The sequence below is a fragment of the Sinohyriopsis cumingii genome, chromosome 5 (assembly GCF_028554795.1).
Source record: "Sinohyriopsis cumingii isolate HCF-2022 chromosome 5, ASM2855479v2, whole genome shotgun sequence".
NCBI classification, from domain to species: Eukaryota; Metazoa; Mollusca; class Bivalvia; order Unionida; family Unionidae; genus Sinohyriopsis; species Sinohyriopsis cumingii.
In genome coordinates, this window is record NC_142965.1 from 155,570,330 (window position 1) to 155,591,025 (window position 20,696).

The following is a 20,696-nucleotide window of genomic DNA, read 5'->3' on the forward strand; positions in this document are numbered from 1 at the left end:
TGGATTTCTCTAGCTGTAGTCAGCATAACAGTTATAACAATATCCATGCAGGAGCTGGATTTCTCTAGATGTAGTCAGCATAACAGTTATTACCATATCCATGCAGGAGCTGGATTTCTCTAGCTGTAGTCAGCATAACAGTTATAACAATAGCCATGCAGGAGCTGGATTTCTCTAGCTGTAGTCAGCATAACAGTTATAACCATATCTATGCAGAAGCTGGATTTGTGTAGTAGAGAATGTTATAGTCAGCTGTGGCAGACATTACGGTAATTATACCCATGTTCTTGGAGAGGCAGCTGGAATACTGCAGCAAGATTGTTACAGTCAGCAATAGCAGTCATTAGAGTAATTATACCCATGTCCTTGGAGAGGCAGCTGGAATACTGTAGCAAGATTGTTACAGTCAGCTATGGCAGTAATTATGCTAATTATATCCTCATAAGATCTATGGAGTTGACATATAGTGTCAGTTAGGACAGTCATAAAGTAATTATATCCTTGCCATATCTATATAGTGGGCATTTAGTGTAAAGTAGGGCAGTCATTAAAGTAATTGTATCCTTGCCATATATATAGAGTGGGCATTTAGTGTCAAGTAGTGCAGTCATTAAAGTAATTATATCCTTGCCATATATATAGTGGGCATTTAGTGTCAAGTAGTGCAGTCATTAAAGTAATTATATCTTTGCCATATCTATATAGTGGGCATTAGTGTAAAGTAGGGCGGTCATTAAATTAACTGTATCCTGACCATATCTATGGAGTGGGCATTTAGTGTCAAGTAGTGCAGTCATTAAAGTAATTATATCCTTGCCATTTCTATAGAGTGGGCATTTAGTGTCAAGTAGGGCGGTCATTAAAGTAATTGTATCCTTGCCATGTCTATATAGTGGGCATTTAGCGTCAAGCAGGGCAGTCATTAAAGTAATTGTATCCTTGCCATATTTATATAGTGGGCATTTAGTGACAAGTAGGGCGGTCATTAAAGTAATTGTATCATTGCCATATCTATGAAGTGGGCATTTAGTGTCAAGTAGGGCAGTCATTAAAGCAATTGTATCCTTGCCATATTTATATAGTGGGCATTTAGTGTCAAGTAGGGCAGTCGTTAAAGTAATTGTATCCTTGCCATATCTATGAAGTGGGCATTTAGTGTCAAGTAGGGCAGTCATTAAAGTAATTGTATCCTTGCCATATTTATATAGTGGGCATTTAGTGTCAAGTAGGGCGGTCATTAAAGTAATTGTATCCTTGCTATATCTATGGAATGGGCATTTAGTGTCAAGTAGGGCGGTCGTTAAAGTAATTATATCCTTGCCATATCTACAGAATGGGCATATGGTGCTACTCATGTCACATTCATATTCTTTGCAAAATTTGTTTCTGCTCATATTTTTTTGAAGATCCATGGATTGAAAACAAATTTGGTATGAGACATTTTGTTCAAATGAATTGTATGGCCCCTGTTTGACTTAGAAATTTAGAAATTTTATTATCTGAATTGCCCAGCTGATTTATTGTGCAGTTGTTATTGAATCTTCAGACAGAGCTGTGAACCTTAGTCTGTATGATCTTTTCAGATAGAGCTGCAAACCATAGTCTGTATGACCTTTTACTACAAGCCATAAAGGAAGAGCTCCTGAAAACCAATAGTCATCACCTTGGAAAGAATAGTGTTGTGAGTATCATTATCCCAACAATGCAAAGACATATCCATTTCATTTTTCTCCATTAGACATGGAGTGGGGATGGAGGTAGAGTTTTCAGTAATTTTCTTCATGTCAGGCATCAAGTTACTAATGGGCCATAAGGCACAGAGTAAGCTGGAACATGATGTTCTCACTAAAGTACTTAATACAGTCATCATGTTACTTACTTGCCAACAGGCATAGAGAAAGTTGGAATGGTGGGTCTCAGGAACTTATTTGTTCATACATCTTGCTACTTACTTACCATTAGATGTAGAGTGGGTTGGAACCTGAGGTTCCTGTAAATCAAGTAGCTTGCTTATTGCCAAGTATAGAGTACGTTGTAATCTTCAGAGACTGTAGTTAATTCCAGGCATCAGGTAACTTACTTGATTCTTTCCATGGTGTAGTTGCACCATTAGAAACTCAGGTACCCAGTAACATATCTCCATGCCAAGTATAGTGCTTTGGTTTGGTGCTTTGTGGTACATTAACACAAGTAGGTTATTTTGTGCCAAGGCAATTGGAATAATGTGCCCACAAGTAGGTTATTTTGTGCCAAGGCCATAGCTGCCAACCCTCACGAATTTGGTGTGAATTTCACGACTTTTTCAGCGATTCACGAATTCACGCCGTAAGACAAAAATTCACGAATTTTCCGATCCTCAATTATTTTAAATCTTTAATAAAATAACCAATTTCCCGTTAAGCGCTAGTCGTGATATTCGCAGTTGCCAAAACGGTCCGGTACCGCTGGTCACGATATTAGTAGATCTACAGCCGATTAGTACAGTTGGCCCGGTCGCAAGCATTTTAGCCTATTTTAATCTATATGTATAAGAGTAGTTTTACAAATGCTTTTGAGAGAAACTGGGGCCTAACCGGAAATTTGCTCCGCGCATGTGTCAAAACACCGATTCGAGTTAACGTTCAGCATCGCATGTAAGATTTTGAAAATGTCTTCCCCACCAAGGAAAAAGAAATGTATTACTCAAAAAGTGAAGTTTACCTTGGAATATATCAAAAATTGGCCGTGCATTCTGCCATTAAACATTGATATTCATTCATGCTTTTTGCACTCGGTGTGCCATCGCAGAGACGATATGAGGAAGAATGTCGGTTGCAAAAAACACGTAGAAGTTGGGAAAATTAAGAATTCGCAGATTTCATCTCTGGAATATTTTAAACCATTGGTGGAAGACCCGCAGGCTACCAACGCTTAAGCATTATTTGTGAGTTTTCTTGTGTCGAACACAATCTACCTTTATCAGCTGGAGACCATGCTAAACATTTGTTTTGACATATGTTCCCGGACTCGAAAATCGCTTCCAAATTTTCCTGTGGAAGAACCAAAAATGCTGCAGCTCCTGTGCATTCCTCACAGCAACAGTGACAGCGAAAGAGTATTTTCTTTAGTGAGGAAAAATAAGACAGACTTTAAGGCCTCCTTAGCTGCAGAAAATTTGTCAGCAATTTTAGTCCCCAAGATCAACCAGCAGGCAAGAAGTCGGAACTGTTTAGAAAACAAATTTACGATCAAGCAGTTGAGGAAGTTCAAGTCTTCCACAGTATCATGTCTTGATAAATAAATATTTCTGCATATATGTAGTGTTTTATTTTTATTTTGCGAACTTGATATAGTGTAGTATTGACGGTCGGAGTAGTCAGAGTGGATGGAGTTATTGTCATGGTATTATTCACGAATTCGTGTCCAAATTCACGACTTTTTATCCCTATTTTCACTAATTGTGAGCCTGGAAGGTTGGCAGCTATGCAAGGCAATTGGAATAATGTGCCAAACCAAAGGATAGCTCACAGTAGCTGATCTGTTTTGATTCATTGGTAGGATTCAAACTTGCACCTTTATGGCCATAAGTCCAGCATTCTGACCATGAGCCACCATGGTTTCTTCATCCATTTGCCTTCTGTGTCATACAACAGAGTGTCTTGTGTCTATTATCCATATTCTATGTTGTACAACAGAGTGTCTTGTGTCTGTTATCCATCTCCAGTTGTCTTCTATGTCATACAGAGTGTCTTTTGTCTATTATCCATCTCCAGGTTGCCTTCTGTCATACAACAGAGTGTATTGTGTCTATTATCCATCTCAAGGTTGCCTTCTATGTCATACAACAGAGTGTCTTGTGTCTATTATCCATACTCTATGTCATACAACAGAGTGTCTTTTGTCTATTATCCATCTCCAGTTGCCTTTATGTCATACAACAGTGTCTTGTGTCTATTATCCATCTCCAGGTTGCCTTCTATGTCATACAACAGAGTGTCTTGTGTCTATTATCCATTCTCTATGCCATACAACAGAGTGTCTTGTGTCTATTATCCATCTCCAGGTTCACAAGGCATGGGAGTGGGGGCCAGTAACTTCCCTTCATGTCATAACGACCCTTATATTCCCTGTAACTTACTTGATGCAAGGTGTAGTTAGTGCAAACCCTGTTATTTTCAGCATCTTTCTGCTTGATAGGACTTGATTGATTAACTTAATGCCAGCCATAAAGTGAGTTGGGTTAGGGTTTAGGACTTAACTGAGTAACTTAATGCCAGCCATAAAGTGAGTTGGGTTAGGATTTAGGACTTAACTGAGTAACTTAATGCCAGCCATAAAGTGAGTTGGGTTAGGGTTTAGGACTTAACTGAGTAACTTAATGCCAGCCATAAAGTGAGTTGGGTTAGGATTTAGGACTTAACTGAGTAACTTAATGCCAGCCATAAAGTGAGTTGGGTTAGGGTTTAGGACTTAACTGAGTAACTTAATGCCAGCCATAAAGTGAGTTGGGTTAGGGTTTAGGACTTAACTGAGTAACTTAATGCCAGCCATAAAGTGAGTTGGGTTAGGATTTAGGACTTAAATGAGTAACTTAATGCCAGCCATAAAGTGAGTTGGGTTAGGGTTTAGGACTTAACTGAGTAACTTAATGCCAGCCATAAAGTGAGTTGGGTTAGGGTTTAGGACTTAAATGAGTAACTTAATGCCAGCCATAAAGTGAGTTGGGTTAGGGTTTAGGACTTAACTGAGTAACTTAATGCCAGCCATAAAGCGAGTTGGATCATCAGTATATTCTTAGTTGCATTCAAGTTTAACCTCCATCCACAGAGTATTTTTTTTAATGTTTATTTTTTTTTCTTACTTGGATTTACAATAACTTGTTCATCATGATGGCCTCAGGGGAGAGTAGTGTTATATACTGAGTTACCATCATCAAATAAAGTATTTATTATTATTATTATTATTATTGAAGTGCATACCCATAAATAATGGACTTGTCAATTATTATTATTATTGAAGTGTATACCCATAAATAATGGACTTCTCAATTATTATTATTGAAGTGCGTACCCATAAATAATGGACTTCTCAATTATTATTATTATTGAAGTGCGTACCCATAAATAATGGACTTCTCAATTATTATTATTGAAGTGCATACCCATAAATAATGGACTTGTCAATTATTATTATTGAAGTGCATACCCATAAATAATGGACTTGTCAATTATTATTATTGAAGTGCATACCCATAAATAATGGACTTCTCAATTATTATTATTATTGAAGTGCGTACCCATAAATAATGGACTTCTCAATTATTATTATTATTGAAGTGCGTACCCATAAATAATGGACTTCTCAAATATTATTACTATTGAAGTGCATACCCATAAATAATGGACTTCTCAGTTATTATTATTATTGAAGTGCATACCCATAAATAATGGACTTCTCAATTATTATTATTATTGAAGTGTATGCCCATAAATAATGGACTTTTTAATTATTATTATTATTGAAGTGTATACCCATAAATAATGGACTTCTCAAGTATTATTATTATTGAAGTGTATACCCATAAATAATGGACTTCTCAATTATTATTATTATTGAAGTGTATACCCATAAATAATGGACTTTTTAATTATTATTATTATTGAAGTGTATGCCCATAAATAATGGACTTCTCAAGTATTATTATTATTGAAGTGTATACCCATAAATAATGGACTTCTCAATTATTATTATTATTGAAGTGTATACCCATAAATAATGGACTTCTCAATTATTATTATTTTTTAAGTGTATACCCATAAATTTTGGACTTCTCAATTATCATTATTGAAGTGTATACCCATAAATAATGAACTTCTCAGCTCAGATGATGGCTGAATATGAGCTGATAGTGAACTACTTTATGCAGAATGGGTTTGGAGAGAAAAAATGGCTGGGTGATCTTAATTGAGAATATCTCACAGGACTTTGCCACATTCAGAATGGAAAGTCTGAATGAAAACATCTTTGTTTTAAATGTTGGTGATCCTTGGTTCACAAACCCAGATGATGGCAACTGCAAAAGTTGAATGCCTTTACCACTTGCAATCAATTTAATGCAAAATATCAAGAACATACTTACCAGAGTTAAAAATGAGTCAGAACTGCAAACAAATATTCCAGGACCTCTTTGGCTATAGAGAAAGCAGGCTGACTTAAGTGTGCCGTCCAACATGGAGGTCGACATGAGAAAGCATGAGCTATAAAAATATAACATGAGAAAGCATGAGCTATAAAAATATAACAATAGAATCGCAAGCATACAATGGTTACCATACATTCAGGTTGTTAAAACTCAAAACATTTGTTGCCTGTTTCATTCAGTGCCACAAGTGGGGTATATGAAATTATTTCTAGCTGTCTTTCAGTTTCTTCAGTTTTTGGATCGAGTCAGTTAAAGGCACTGTGTTTTTGGATAAGTCAGTTAAAGGCACTGTGTTTTTGGATCGAGTCAGTTAAAGGCACTGTGTTAAATGAAGTTTCATTATTGCCATCTGTCTTGTGGACTAAAATGAACTAATTCATTATTTTCATGTGGGTCAAAGCTGCCTTCATCCATCACACCAGGGTCTGTAATAATCTTTTTACATGGTTGGAAAAGCATCATGTCATAGTTCAGTCACAAGTTCGCCCCTTACCACCCTCTCAGGCCTTCAGTAAAGGGTGTGCAGACAACAATCATGGTTACCAAGAATCAACTGCTAGTGGTTAGGTTTCCCACACTTGGCAAAAATGATGACTTTGTGCATGTCGCTACCAGGCTGGCCTTTATGCTAGCCCTAACCCTAGCCCTAACCCTAACCCTGTCACTACCAGGCTGGCCTTTATGCCCACCCAAACCCTAACCCTAACCCTGTCACTACAGGCTGGCCTTTATGCTAACCCTAAACCTAACTCTGTCACTACCAGGCTGGCCTTTATGCTAACCCTAACTCTGTCACTACCAGGCTTGCCTTTATGCTAACCCTAACCCTGTCACTACCAGGCTGGCCTTTATGCTAGTCCTAACCCTAACCCTGTCACTACCAGGCTGGCCTTTATGTTAGCCCTAACCCTAATCCTGTTACTACCAGGCTGGCCTTTATGCTAACCCTAAACCTAACTCTGTCACTACCAGGCTGGCCTTTATGCTAACCCTAACTGTCACTACCAGGCTGGCCTTTATACTAACCCTGACATCAGGAATATGCATTGCAGGCACAAATTGCACTATTAATTAAAATGTTTGGAAGGTCATTGTGAAAGAAAATCACTTTTAAGTTGAAGTAGAACAAACTAGGATCCACTACTGACAAAACAATTAAGCACATATAAGGGTCATGGACTAACTGATCTGAGAGAAAATATTATCTACCTGGGGATCCAAAATGACAGCACAACCAGACTGCATGTGGGATCGGGCAATGTACAGATGACAACCTGGCCAGGCAAACTCTGTTAGATGCCTTTGGAAACCATTTTCACATTCATCACAACTTCGAGATTTAATGAGAAGCTGACCTTGAGTAGGTATTGGTACATCAGTGTGGTCCCAACTGTTGATTTTTATTGTACCCTTCATAAGATTACATCAGTGTGGTCCCAACTGTTGATTTGTATTGTACCCTTCACAAGATTACATCAGTGTGGTCCCAACTGTTGATTTGTATTGTACCCATCACAAGATTACATCAGTGTGGTCCCAACTGTTGATTTGTATTGTACCCTTCGCAAGATTATAATATATATATTATAAACAAAATCACCATCAATGTTAATATCACTGTGTTCAGAATCCATCACTTATATGTAATGATAAATCTGATCTTAAATACAGACACCAAAGATGGTTAATAATGCTTCATTCCAAACATTTGTCCCTTATGTCTATTTTGTCGTTATTGATCTTAAATGAGCCTGCAAGTCAAAACATTTTTGAAGACTTATCACTGTGATCCGACCTAAATAAAGATACCCCATTAGTTGAATATTTTAGCTCCAGCATTACGGTTTTCCAATGATTGTGTTTCTGTGTTTCATCTACTAACTGACTGTTAGCAAACCCCCATGTGTTAGTGTATATAATAATAATAATAATGAGGACTTTGTATGGTGCCTAATATTTAGAATACATGTGTACATAATAATAATAATGAAGACTTTGTATATATGTGTTAGTGTATATGTACATGATAAAGAATAATGTCCAGAACTATTAGCAACAAGTCAAAAGTCACCACTGCAATGAAATCTGTTAATAATGTCATTTCTTACACCAAATACTCTACAGGTTACCGATCCTCTTTGTATATTGTGATATGTGTCATCAGGAAACGTAAGTTTTTCTGACAAGCTGGTATTGTCAGCCATGACCTTGATAACATAATCACTCGCTGACTTTACATTCACTTATTGTTTCATCACATAATTAGCATCATCAATGGGCTCTTCTAGCATTTATCATATTCAGTTTCCGTTCATGGTAACATCTCCACTCATTTCTTCGCCAGACATTTTAACTATTGATTTTGTATTTGTTGGCATAGACTTTTGTTGGTGCAGTCTACAGTCGTTGTTTTCCCCCAATGTCACTGATTCCATCCATTTGCTATACAACAGACCCTCACAGTCTTAAAACAATATCTTCTCTGGAAATCACAAGCTCACCATTGTTAATATCAGTAACTGGTAAATTTGGTTAAATCCACTTTGGCAGTATGCCTGGGGAGATCAACATTAGGGCTGCAGCATGAGGCATTTGAGCTTCCATACATATCAATAGGCATTTTATATACCGTTAAGCATAAACTAATGTAAAATCAATAAGCATTGCAGGGTTGGTGAATACTGAAGTGCACACAATGCTTTAACAACAAGATGTCTGCATATGGGGCCATCCAGTTTAGTTTCCAATTGCAGCATTGAATAAAACTGTGGTTGTTGTGTACTGTTTCAGGGTAAATAATCAACTTAAAGTATCAGTGCATGTCCATACAAGTCAAAATAGGAAAGATGTCGAGGCGATACCATGTATGCTACCCAATGTGTTCCAGATCCTGTTGTTATATCAATGTGAATGATTCCAGTTATACCATGTATGCCACCCAATGTGTTCCAGGTCCTGTTGTTATATCCATGTGAATGATTCCAGTTATGCCATGTATGCCACCCAATGTGTTCCAGGTCCTGTTGTTATAGCCATGTGAATGATTCCAGTTTTGCCATGTATGCCACCCAATGTGTTCCAGGTCCTGTTGTTATATCCATGTGAATGATTCCAGTTATGCCATGTATGCCACCCAATGTGTTCCAGATCCTGTTGTTATATCCATGTGAATGATTCCATTTATACCATGTATGCTACCCAATGTGTTCCCAGTCCTGTTGTTGTAGCCATGTGAATGATTCCAGTTATGCCATGTATGCTACCCAATGTGTTCCCAGTCTTGTTGTTATAGCCATGTGAATGATTCCAGTTATGCCATGTATGCTACCCAATGTGTTCCCAGTCCTGTTGTTATAGCCATGTGAATGATTCCAGTTATGCCATGTATGCTACCCAATGTGTTCCAGATCCTGTTGTTAAATCTATGTGGATGATTCCAGTTATACCATGTATGCTACCCATATCCAAGTCTACTTTTGAGGCCAAGAGGATAATTAAAGACCTCATCCTCTTTTAATTTGTTAACGAGATATTTTGCATACTCCAGTCACCTTTTTCAGAACCATCCCAGATGCAGTTCTGATGACTTCTAATGCAGCTGCTTTTGCAATGGCTGGAGCTGCAGCTGTTAACAGTGCTGAAATGGCTGTAAGGAATGGAAATATTCCACCAGTCTTTTGCAATTTTCTTACCTCTCACTTTGAATACTTGAATGTCACCAAGGTGTTTGGCTGCATGAAGCTGGTTTGTTGTCATTAATAACTCTGAACCAGTACAATTAACAGTGAAATCATTACCAAATTGTCAGTGTTGCACAGTGAGCTGTGTTTTTTATTTTCTCGAAACAAAACAAACAATCAAACAAAGTTTATTATTTCTGCAGCCATTTAACAAAGATTCAATAATATTCAATAATTATAGGATTGCTGTGATTTTTTTGTGTGTAGAAACTTGCATATGGCCTGGTACTGTGGGTAAAGATGGACAGGGTTAAGTCTCATGTGTACATTAATAGTAATTGATCCAGGAAGTATTGTTTACAAGATTTTTTAGGTCTATAATATAACCATTTCTATAGAATTGATCAATAAGGTGATTATACAGGAAGAATGATCAAACATGGTATGCAGATTTAAACACTTCAAAAAATGGAACCCTGAGAATTCACTTTTAGGTTCACAATTCTCCATCTGGACAATCTATCAGTTATCATATTTTCTCTCACTTCTTCAGAAACTGCAATTTATTTATCGCAAAGCCTGACAGACCAGTTGATACTTGCTTTTAAACACAGCATTTGAAGATGAAAAAAATGTCTTTTGTATTTCATGTTGTTATCATCAAATTCATTAAATTTCTGAACAGAAGACATTTAGAGTCTCTTTGAAGGCTGCTTGAGTCAGAATTGCAGAAGTTACAAGAACAGAGGTGTCAATTACAAGCTGCAGTATTTTGAATATTTTCTGAAATGAGATTGCATTATTTTATTAACAGGTTAAACGCAAATGTGTGCCGCAGCAGAGTTCATCACTTTGTAGCAAGTCCAGAAAAGTGTGTATAGTGGCCGGTGAGGATTCATCTTTGGAACTTGAAACTAAAAAGGAGTTATGTGAATTATTGAACAGAGAGGGTTTTGTTATTTATGACTACCAGCATTTAAAACCAGGACAACTAAAGATAGAATCTTTTTCAGAATGTATCAGTTCTGTACAGTGGGCTATATTCTTGTTTTCTCAAGACACTTTTAAAAAGGACAAATTCCATATGTACATGTACAATATGACATTGCATGAAAATGTGGAAAAGAATCAATTACATGTCATTCCTGTGCTTATTGATGTACCAGATGACATCATTCCAGAAGACTTTGCCTGGGTCACATACATCAAGAAAGAGAAAAATTACCAAAGAAGACTCATTGAGACACTTAAATGTAAGTACCACTTCTTTAAAATGTCATTGTCAGGGAATGCAATAATTACCATATGGAACTGGTGTGTCTGTTCATATGGACAGAAATTATGCACTTGTTATCTCATGGAACTGGTGTGTCTGTACATATGGGCATAAAGTGTGCACTTGTTATCTCATGGAACTGGTGTGTCTGTACATATGGACAGAAAGTGTGCACTTGGTACCTCATGGAACTGGTGTGTCTGTTCATATGGACAGAAAATATGCATTTGTTACCATATGAATTATTCAATCTTATCTGTATGGTCACCCTTTTCTCCTTGTCTGTATTTTTCCCCCATGCTCTTTATCTGTATGGTCTCCCTTTGCTCCTTGCCTGTATGTCAACCTTTGCTCCTTGCCTGTATGGTCACCTTTTGCTCTTTGTCTGCAAACTTTGCTCCTTGTCTGTTTGGGAACACTTTGCTCCTTGTCTGTTTGGGAACACTTTGCTCCATATCTGTTTGGGAACAATTTGCTCCTTGTCTGTTTAGTATCCTTGACAGACAATCAAAGGTCAGATATCCATAAATTGAATGTACAGTGATGTTAAAATTGTTTGCAGTCAGGACAGGAAGGCACCATATGTTTGTAACTCTTTGTATGATATGATCCAAGGTGTGTCACTGTTCATGCTGAGAAGAGGATGTGCAATTAGATTGTTTTAGATTATTTTGTTTCAAATTAGATATTATCAATAAAAGTAAAGGGATTGAAATGGCAAACCATTGAAGTAGCTGTAAGATTTTTTACTTGTTTATTTTTGACAGTTAATGAATCAGTTAGTGATGGATAATGATCCGACTTGTTTATTTTTGACTGTTAATGAATCAATTAGCGATGGATAATGATCCGACATGTTTATTTTTGACATTTAATGAATCAGTTAGCAATGGATAATGATCCGACATGTTTATTTTTGACAGTTAATGAATCAGTTAGCGATGGATAATGATCCGACTTGTTTATTTTTGACAGTTAATGAATCAGTTAGCGATGGATAATGATCCGACTTGTTTAATTTTTAAGATAATAATACTAAAGTATGTAATATGAAAAATCATTTGCAGTGCCTGAACCAAATACCTTGTGATACATTGAGGCATTTATTTAAAATCTGCATGCATGTATTAAGTTATCTTCTCCATGTTTATCAACATATATATATATATATCAGCCTGTACCTATTATTATTTGACTATATGTTTTTTCTTAAAAGAAAATCAGAAATGGTGCTGTCCATATAAGACTGTGAGGGTTGTTATGGTTAGGGTGGGGTGCTCCCAATATTTTATTTAAACTATTATAGAAGTCCCACCCAGGCTCAAGTTTGGTTAGATTAGTGAAAGATTAGTAAAGCTCTGAACCCCCATATCTATACTCCTTCTCCTCCTCTACTTTCTCCTCCAGACTTTTATTCCTTCTCCTCTACCTTCTCTACACCAAATAGCCTTCTGTCGACTTTGACTGTTTCAGCTAGACTCACTTCCATCTCCAACTTTGAAGATTTGGGACTCGATCAAACCCAGAGTTCTGTGCTCCCTAAAAAGCTTCCTTTTCTCAGCCTTTTCTTTCCTGAGAATATACCTCAGAGTTTTACCGCCAAATTATGAGTGGCTGTCTTGGAGTAACCCTATGTTGCTCAGCAATCTTCCTAGGTGAGACTAAGTTCATTTACAAGTTCTGAAAGTATAATTCACGTCGAATTGTAATCACACCCACTAACTCAATTTCTGATTGGACATCACTGTGGACTGATCCAATCAAACATAGTGGACAATGTCCCTCTTGCTGTCAATGTAGGTATGGATAAGAACAAGCCTCGTTCATCCTGCCTGCTTCCCTTCTGATCTTAGGACTAAGCTATAACACCTAGTTGTGATACAGCAAGCCTTTGTTAAGTGATGCGAGCGGTCGCCTTTGCCATCTCAAGATTCCAGTCTTCTGGCTGGTCATGGTAACATTGCGTAAGAGATTAACACTAGCCTGCGGCAATCTTTAGACATCAAATACATTGCCATAGTAATATTTCCAAGACAGTAAATTATAGCTCATACATGACTTTATAGCTGGGCTTAGCAAATGTGACAAAGACATTGCATGTTGTGTTATGGTGCTGTCTGTCCATATAAGGCATTGCATGTTGTGTTATAGTGCTGTCCATCTGTCTGCCCATATAAGGCATTGCATAGTGTGTTATGGTGCTGTCCATCTGTCTGTCCATATAAGGCATTGCATAGTGTGTAATAGTGCTGTCCATCTGTCTGTCTATATAAGGCAATTCATAGTGTGTAATGGTGCCATACATTTGTCTGTCCATATAAGGCATTGCATAGTGTGTAATGGTGCCATCCATCTATCTGTCCATATAAAGCGTCACATAGTGTGTGATGGTGCTGTCCATCTGTCTGTCCATATAAGGCAATTCATAGTGTGTAATGGTGCCATCCATCTGTCTGTCCATATAAGGCATTGCATAGTGTGTAATGGTGCCATCCATCTGTCTGTCCATATAAGGCATTGCATAGTGTGTTATGGTGCCATCCATCAATCTGTTCATATAAGGTATGTGAGAAAGATTGCCAGTAGCATCTCATGGGTCAGTGGTTCTTTCCAGGGGTTTCCCCTGGTTCTTCCTCCACTATTAATACTGGCCGCCATGTATAGCCTATCCTGTGCTGAAAAATGGCGTTAAACCGCACACCAACAACAACTGTCCATATAAGGCTTTGTATGTTGTGTGATGTGATGGTACTTGTCCATCTGCCTGTCCATATAAGACATTGCATATTGTGTTATGTTGCTGTCTGTCTGTCCATAGTAGGCATTGCATGTTGTGTTATGGTCGTGTCTATCTGTCTGTCCATATAAGGCATTGCATATTTTGTTATAGTGCTATCCATCTCTCTGACCATATAAATCATTGCATGTTGTGTTATGGTGCTCTCTGTCCAAATAAGACATTGCATATTGTGTTATGGCGATGTCTATCTGTCTGTCCATGTAAGACATTGTATATTGTGTTATGGTGCTGTCCATCTGTCTGTCCATATAAGGCATTGCATAGTGTGTGATGGTGCCATCCATCTGTCTGTCCATATTAGGCATTGCATGTTATGTTATGGTGATGTCTATCTGTCTGTCCGTATAAGACATTGTATATTGTGTTATGGTGCTGTCTGTCTGTCCATATTAGGCATTGCATGTTGTGTTATGGTGCAGTCTATCTGTCTAACCATGTAAGACATTGCATATTGTGTGATGGTGCTATCTGTCTGTCCATATAAGGCATTGCATATTTTGTTATAGTGCTATCTATCTCTCTGACCATATAAATCATTGCATGTTGTGTTATGGTGCTGTCTGTCCAAATAAGACATTGCATAGCGTGTTATGGTGATGTCTATCTGTCTGTCCATGTAAGACATTGTATATTGTGTTATGGTGATGTCTGTCTGTCTGTCCATATAAGGCATTTCATGTTATTTTATGGTGCTGTCTATCTGTCTGTCCAGATAAATTTTAGTCTAGATATAAATCTATCTTTCCCTTGGGGTAGATAAATTCTGGTATATATATATATATATATATATATATATATATATATATATATATATATATATATATATATATATCCCTAAGAGTAGAGAAATTCTGGTCAGGATATAAATCTCTCAGGGGAGCAGGTAAATTCTGGTCTTTATATAAACCTATCTTTCCCTTGGGATAGAAAAGTTCTGACCTGGATATCTATCTTTCCCATGGGGTAGATAAGTTTTGATCTAGAAATATGGGATAGATAAGTTCCGGTCTAGATATATATCTGTCTTTCACTAGAGGTAGATAAGTTCTGATCTAGATACATATGTCTTTTGCTAGAGGTAGATAAGTTCTGGTCTAGATATATATGTCTTTCACTAGAGGTAGATAAGTTCTGGTCTAGATATATATCTGTCTTTCGCTAGAGGTAGATAAGTTCTGGTCTAGATATATATCTGTCTTTCGCTAGAGGTAGATAAGTTCTGGTCTAGATATATATATGTCTTTTGCTAGAGGTAGATAAGTTCTGGTCTGGATATATGTCTTTCGCTAGAGGTAGATAAGTTCTGGTCTAGATATATATCTGTCTTTCACTAGAGGTAGATAAGTTCTGGTCTAGATGTATATCTGTCTTTCACTAGAGGTAGATAAGTTCTAGTCTAGATATATATGTCTTTCGCTAGAGGTAGATAAGTTCTGGTTTAGATATATATCTGTCTTTCGCTAGAGGTAGATAAGTTCTGGTCTAGATATATATCGGTCTTTCGCTAGAGGTAGATAAGTTCTCGTCTAGATATATATCAGTCTTTCGCTAGAGGTAGACAAGTTCTGGTCTAGATATATATATATCTTTCGCTAGAGGTAGATAAGTTCTGGTCTAGATATATATCTGTCTTTCGCTAGAGGTCGATAAGTTCTGGTCTAGATATATATCAGTCTTTCGCTAGAGGTAGATAAGTTCTGGTCTAGATATATATCAGTCTTTCGCTAGAGGTAGATAAGTTCTGGTCTAGATATATATCCGTCTTTCGCTAGAGGTAGATAAGTTCTGGTCTAGATATATATCTGTCTTTCGCTAGAGGTAGATAAGTTCTGGTCTAGATATATATCAGTCTTTCACTAGAGGTAGATAAGTTCTGGTCTAGATATATATCTGTCTTTCCCTAGAGGTAGATAAGTTCTGGTCTAGATATATATCTGTCTTTCGCTAGAGGTAGATAAGTTCTGGTCTAGATATATATCTGTCTTTTGCTAGAGGTAGATAAGTTCTGGTCTAGATATATATATACGTCTTTCGCTAGAGGTAGATAAGTTCTAGTCTAGATATATATCTGTCTTTTGCTAGAGGTAGATAAGTTCTGGTCTAGATATATATATGTCTTTCGCTAGAGGTAGATAAGTTCTGGTCTAGATATATATATATGTCTTTTGCTAGAGGTAGATAAGGTCTGGTCTAGATATATATATGTCTTTCGCTAGAGGTAGATAAGTTCTGGTCTAGATATATATATGTCTTTCGCTAGAGGTAGATAAGTTCTGGTCTAGATATATATCTGTCTTTTGCTAGAGGCAGATAAGTTCTGGTCTAGATATATATATATGTCTTTCGCTAGAGGTAGATAAGTTCTAGTCTAGATATATATCTGTCTTTTGCTAGAGGTAGATAAGTTCTGGTCTAGATATATATATGTCTTTTGCTAGAGGTAGATAAGTTCTGGTCTAGATATATATGTCTTTCACTAGAGGTAGATAAGTTCTAGTCTAGATATATATCTATCTTTTGCTAGAGGTAGGTAAGTTCTGGTCTAGATATATATATATATGTCTTTCGCTAGAGGTAGATAAGTTCTGGTCTAGATATATCTGTCTTTCGCTAGAGGTAGATAAGTTCTGGTCTAGATATATATCTGTCTTTTGCTAGAAGTAGATAAGTTCTGGTCTAGATAGGTCCATCTTATCACAGAGGTAGATAAGCTCTGGTCTGAGATGTTTATCATTTTTTTCACGTGTGTGCATTTATTAAAAATAAATATTAATTATTGTTCTAAAATTTGTAACTAAAATAGTTTAACCAAAGTCAGTTCAGTCCTGATTGTTGAATACTCTGCACCATAAATGTCATCAGACCACTTCAGGATGAATATTATTGATCTTTATGAACTGATACAGTGGTAGCCAGGTACTAAAACTAGAGACTGTGTGGCCTATCATAAGAAATAAAAGGGTAGTAAGAATTTAATTTTAACACATGTTGCTTTCATTGTAATATCACAGTGTGTGTCATTCAGTCTGGTTCATGCAGGATAACGTCTTTAGGTTGACCTTAATTTTGACATATGTACTTCTCCTGGCATGTATATACTGACCTTCAAAAGGAATATGGATGCTCAAGGATGCAAATGAAGTGAATAAATGTCATTTAAAGGTATGTGTAATAAAATTGTATCTTTCCATAGGAGTAGATATGTCCTGGTCAATCAATTTTAGGATTTAAGTCGCCTACGCAACTAGTGCTTTTGCGACTGGTTAAGTCTCGAAGGTCGAGATTTTCAATTGATTGGGACTGTAGGAATGGAGCCACTACAGTCTCGCTTTTATGTGCGAATGTCGCACTTTTTAATTCATGAACATGTATGGCCGAGGAAAAGGAAGCCAGCGGCCCACGGGACATGAAATGCCACAGGAAAGCTGTATGCCCAGAAACGGCAAAGCGTGTAAGATCAAATCAAGTCCAGTTGTACTAGTGGACAGAAATCTATTCCAATGGTGTGTAAGCCACTCATGTAATTTTCCTAATCCTTTGAGTTGTGTAATTTCATTACTATTTTTAATTAAAGTTGGAATTTGATGTACATGGTGTACTTTTAATTTTCCGAAATGTTGTCAATCAGCTAGGTGTCAGGCACCCTATACATGTTTGGGTCATGCTGTGTTTACTTTTAGTTTTCACTTTTGATGGTGGTATACAAAGGATCGAGTTAGGGTTGTGGGGATAGAGCTTTTATTGAAAGAGGTCTTCAATAGCCAAAGGAAGAACCTCATATAAATTGGCAATTTGAAAGTCAATGTCTGTTTTCTTCTTTACTACTTCTTCATTCTGTGATACTCTCTTTCTTTCTTCTTCGTGCTGTTGTAGTGTTTGGCTGTTTTGCTAAAGTTTGCTGTTCTGCTTCGACTCAACTTCCATTGCCTTAGATCTTGATGTTTGCGACTGGTCTTTTATCACCACGAATCTTTGTTTAATAGCTATATTGAATGCTTGGTCTGAATATCAGTGTTGGATTTACATGTCGTGTTAATAATTTGGGATTTTTGTTTATTTAGTTCCGTCTTGTGTGGGGGGCCTGATGACTGGGCTTAGGTCACCTTATAGTCTTAAGATGGTTAGTGCCTAAGAAATATGTTCTGGTGTAGATATACCTATCTTTCCCTATGGGTAGATATTTTCTGGTGTAGATATACCCATCTTTCCCTAAGGGTAGATATGTTTTGGTCTAGATAAATGTTTCTTATCCAATGGGTAGATAAATTCTGGTGCTGTTAACCCAATTCCATCAGTGTATGTATTGTGGCGTTGCACAAATCATGCCCAGACGCTTAATGTCTTGCAGTTTTTTCACCAGTAAGAGATGCCTTTACTAAACAAGAAAACATATCAGCATGTATGTGGACAGAATAGGAGAGTCTTGCCATGAGAGGGTAGGATTGGTATCAGTGACTGTGTATGACTGTCCCTGACACACATTTTATCCCATTTGGATTTATGGGTGCCCGTGCATAGGGACAAGGGGGGGGCAGTCCCTCCCCTCTGGGGCTTTACATCTAAACATGAGTAAGATGATGATTGAATGGATGTGGAGGCATTTCCTCCCATATGCTTGGGTGGTGTAGTCACCCTCTGTCCCAGACTGGTTTTGTTACTATTGTAACTTATCAGAGGGAATTGTTCTGGTTGATTCATTTATTCAACTGGTCACTTTGTCCTGTCAGTGAGAGGTTTTGCCTACATCTGTAAAACTTAATAGCTGACCACTGCATGTTTGCTGCCCCCACCCTTGCCCCCCTCTCTCCACGTGGGCACCCTTGATTTGATTAGATTTCCCTATCCACTGTGCATTCATGTACATCGGGTAACAGAGTATGTGTTATCAATTATTAGTATCAGTCTTATTGTACATATGTGTTTGCCATTATTGGCCTAATGGCCAGTATGTAATTCTAATTTCAGTATATCTTAAGATAACAAACTTGCAGTGTAAATTCATCTTATTGGCCTAATGGCCAGTATGCAACTCTAATTTCAGTATACCTTAAGATAACAAACTTGCAGTGCAAATTTATGTTAAGATGAAAGCTTGTCAGACACTAAAAAAGATGATGGTATGACACTTTTAAGAGTTCATTAAATTTGCTTAAAAACTGACCGATGGCACAAAAAGGGGTACCTTGTTAGTCCTTGGTCACAAACAAATCTAGTTTCAGTATTATATATTTCAGTGGTATTTTACCCTGTATTATAGCTTGTATTGACATATATAATTCAAGATTATATCCTCTGACATTAACTTTTTCTTTGCAGGTGAGAACATAACAGTGGATTGCACTGTACCTGCAATAGATGTAACAACAGGACTTGCCTGGGCTTATGTATTGAATTATTTGGTTACAAATGTCCCAGGTCTGTGTCGGGTGTTTTTGTGTTTCACAATCTAGTCAAATTTTGTTTTCAGCTACTCTTTATTTGAATACGATGTCTGTGCTGTCAAATTTATTTTCTTTTATTTACAATTATAGGTAGAGGGGTTGCAATTTAACTGTGGTAAATAATGAAGAAAAAAAACATTTGAGTTTCATAAATATTTGCATGTCTTTATTGGAGGTTAATCTCAATGTGCTGTTTTAAATCATGATAATTTTGTACGTCTTTTTACATTATACTTTTATGGTCTAAAATTTGTTATGGCCATGGGAGACAACCTTGATATATTACAGTAATATGGCCAGGTGAGATCACCTTGGAGTATTACACATGGTGATGTGAGACAGCCAAGGATTATCACTATACTGTGGTCATGAGAGTCAGCCATGGATTATTAGTGTTTAATGGCCATATGAGACATCCTTGGAGTTTCACTGTAATACAAGGCCATGAGTGACAGCCATGGAGTGTCACTGTAATACAAGGCCATGTGAAAAAGCCTTGGAATGTCACTTTAATGTAAGGCTATGAATTGTATTATTTGTTGATAATTATGTATATGCAATTAGTCAAGTAAGTTACATTACTCTTTTAAGTTGGACAGGGTCTGTGTTGCAGCTGTTTCACAGTAGTATCATACTGTAATAGAGCCCAAAGAAAATGTACCTTGCTACAATAGTTTAAGACTGTATTACAGTTCAAAGGAGTCATAAAAGTGTACCTTGCTACAATAGTTTCATACTGTAATAGAGTTCAAAGGCATCATGAAAGTGTACCTTGCTACAATAGTTTCATACTGTAATAGAGTTCATAGGAGTCATGAAAGTACCTTGCTAAAAAAGTTTCATACTGTAATATAGTTCAAAGGCACCATGAAAGTACCTTGCTACAATAGTTTCATACTGTATTAGAGTTCAAAGGCATCATGAAAGTGTACCTTGCTACAATAGTTTCATATTGTAATAGAGTTCAAAGGCATCATGAAAGTGTACCTTGCTACAATAGTTTCATACTGTAATAGAGTTCAAAGGAGTCATAAAAGTGTACCTTGCTACAATAGTTTCATACTGTATTAGAGTTCAAAGGAGTCATAAAACTGTACCTTGCTACAATAGTTTCATACTGTATTAGAGTTCAAAGCTATCATGAAAATGTACCTTGCTACAATATTTTTCATACTGTATTAGAGTTCAAAGGAGTCATGAAAGTACCTTGCTAAAAAAGTTTCATACTGTAATATAGTTCAAAGGCATCATGAAAGTACCTTGCTACAATAGTTTTCATACTATAATATAGTCCAAAGGAGTCATAAAAGTACCTTGC

The 20,696-nt window shown here is 36.9% G+C and overlaps 1 protein-coding gene across 4 annotated transcripts in view; it reads left to right on the plus strand.

The window, feature by feature from the left end:
• The window catches only part of LOC149800511 (uncharacterized), a 65,601-nt gene that overhangs the window by 22,632 nt on the left and 22,273 nt on the right, over nucleotides 1–20,696 (plus strand). For 3 of the 4 annotated variants that reach the window (XM_089960136.1, XM_089960138.1, XM_089960137.1), the window contains exons 6-8: nucleotides 1,584–1,681; nucleotides 10,676–11,114; nucleotides 19,254–19,352. In XM_089960136.1, coding sequence (XP_089816262.1) covers nucleotides 1,584–1,681; nucleotides 10,676–11,114; nucleotides 19,254–19,352 — 636 coding nt within the window. The remainder of the gene's footprint in view (nucleotides 1–1,583; nucleotides 1,682–10,675; nucleotides 11,115–19,253; nucleotides 19,353–20,696) is intronic. The other variant, XM_089960139.1, reaches the window with a different exon arrangement.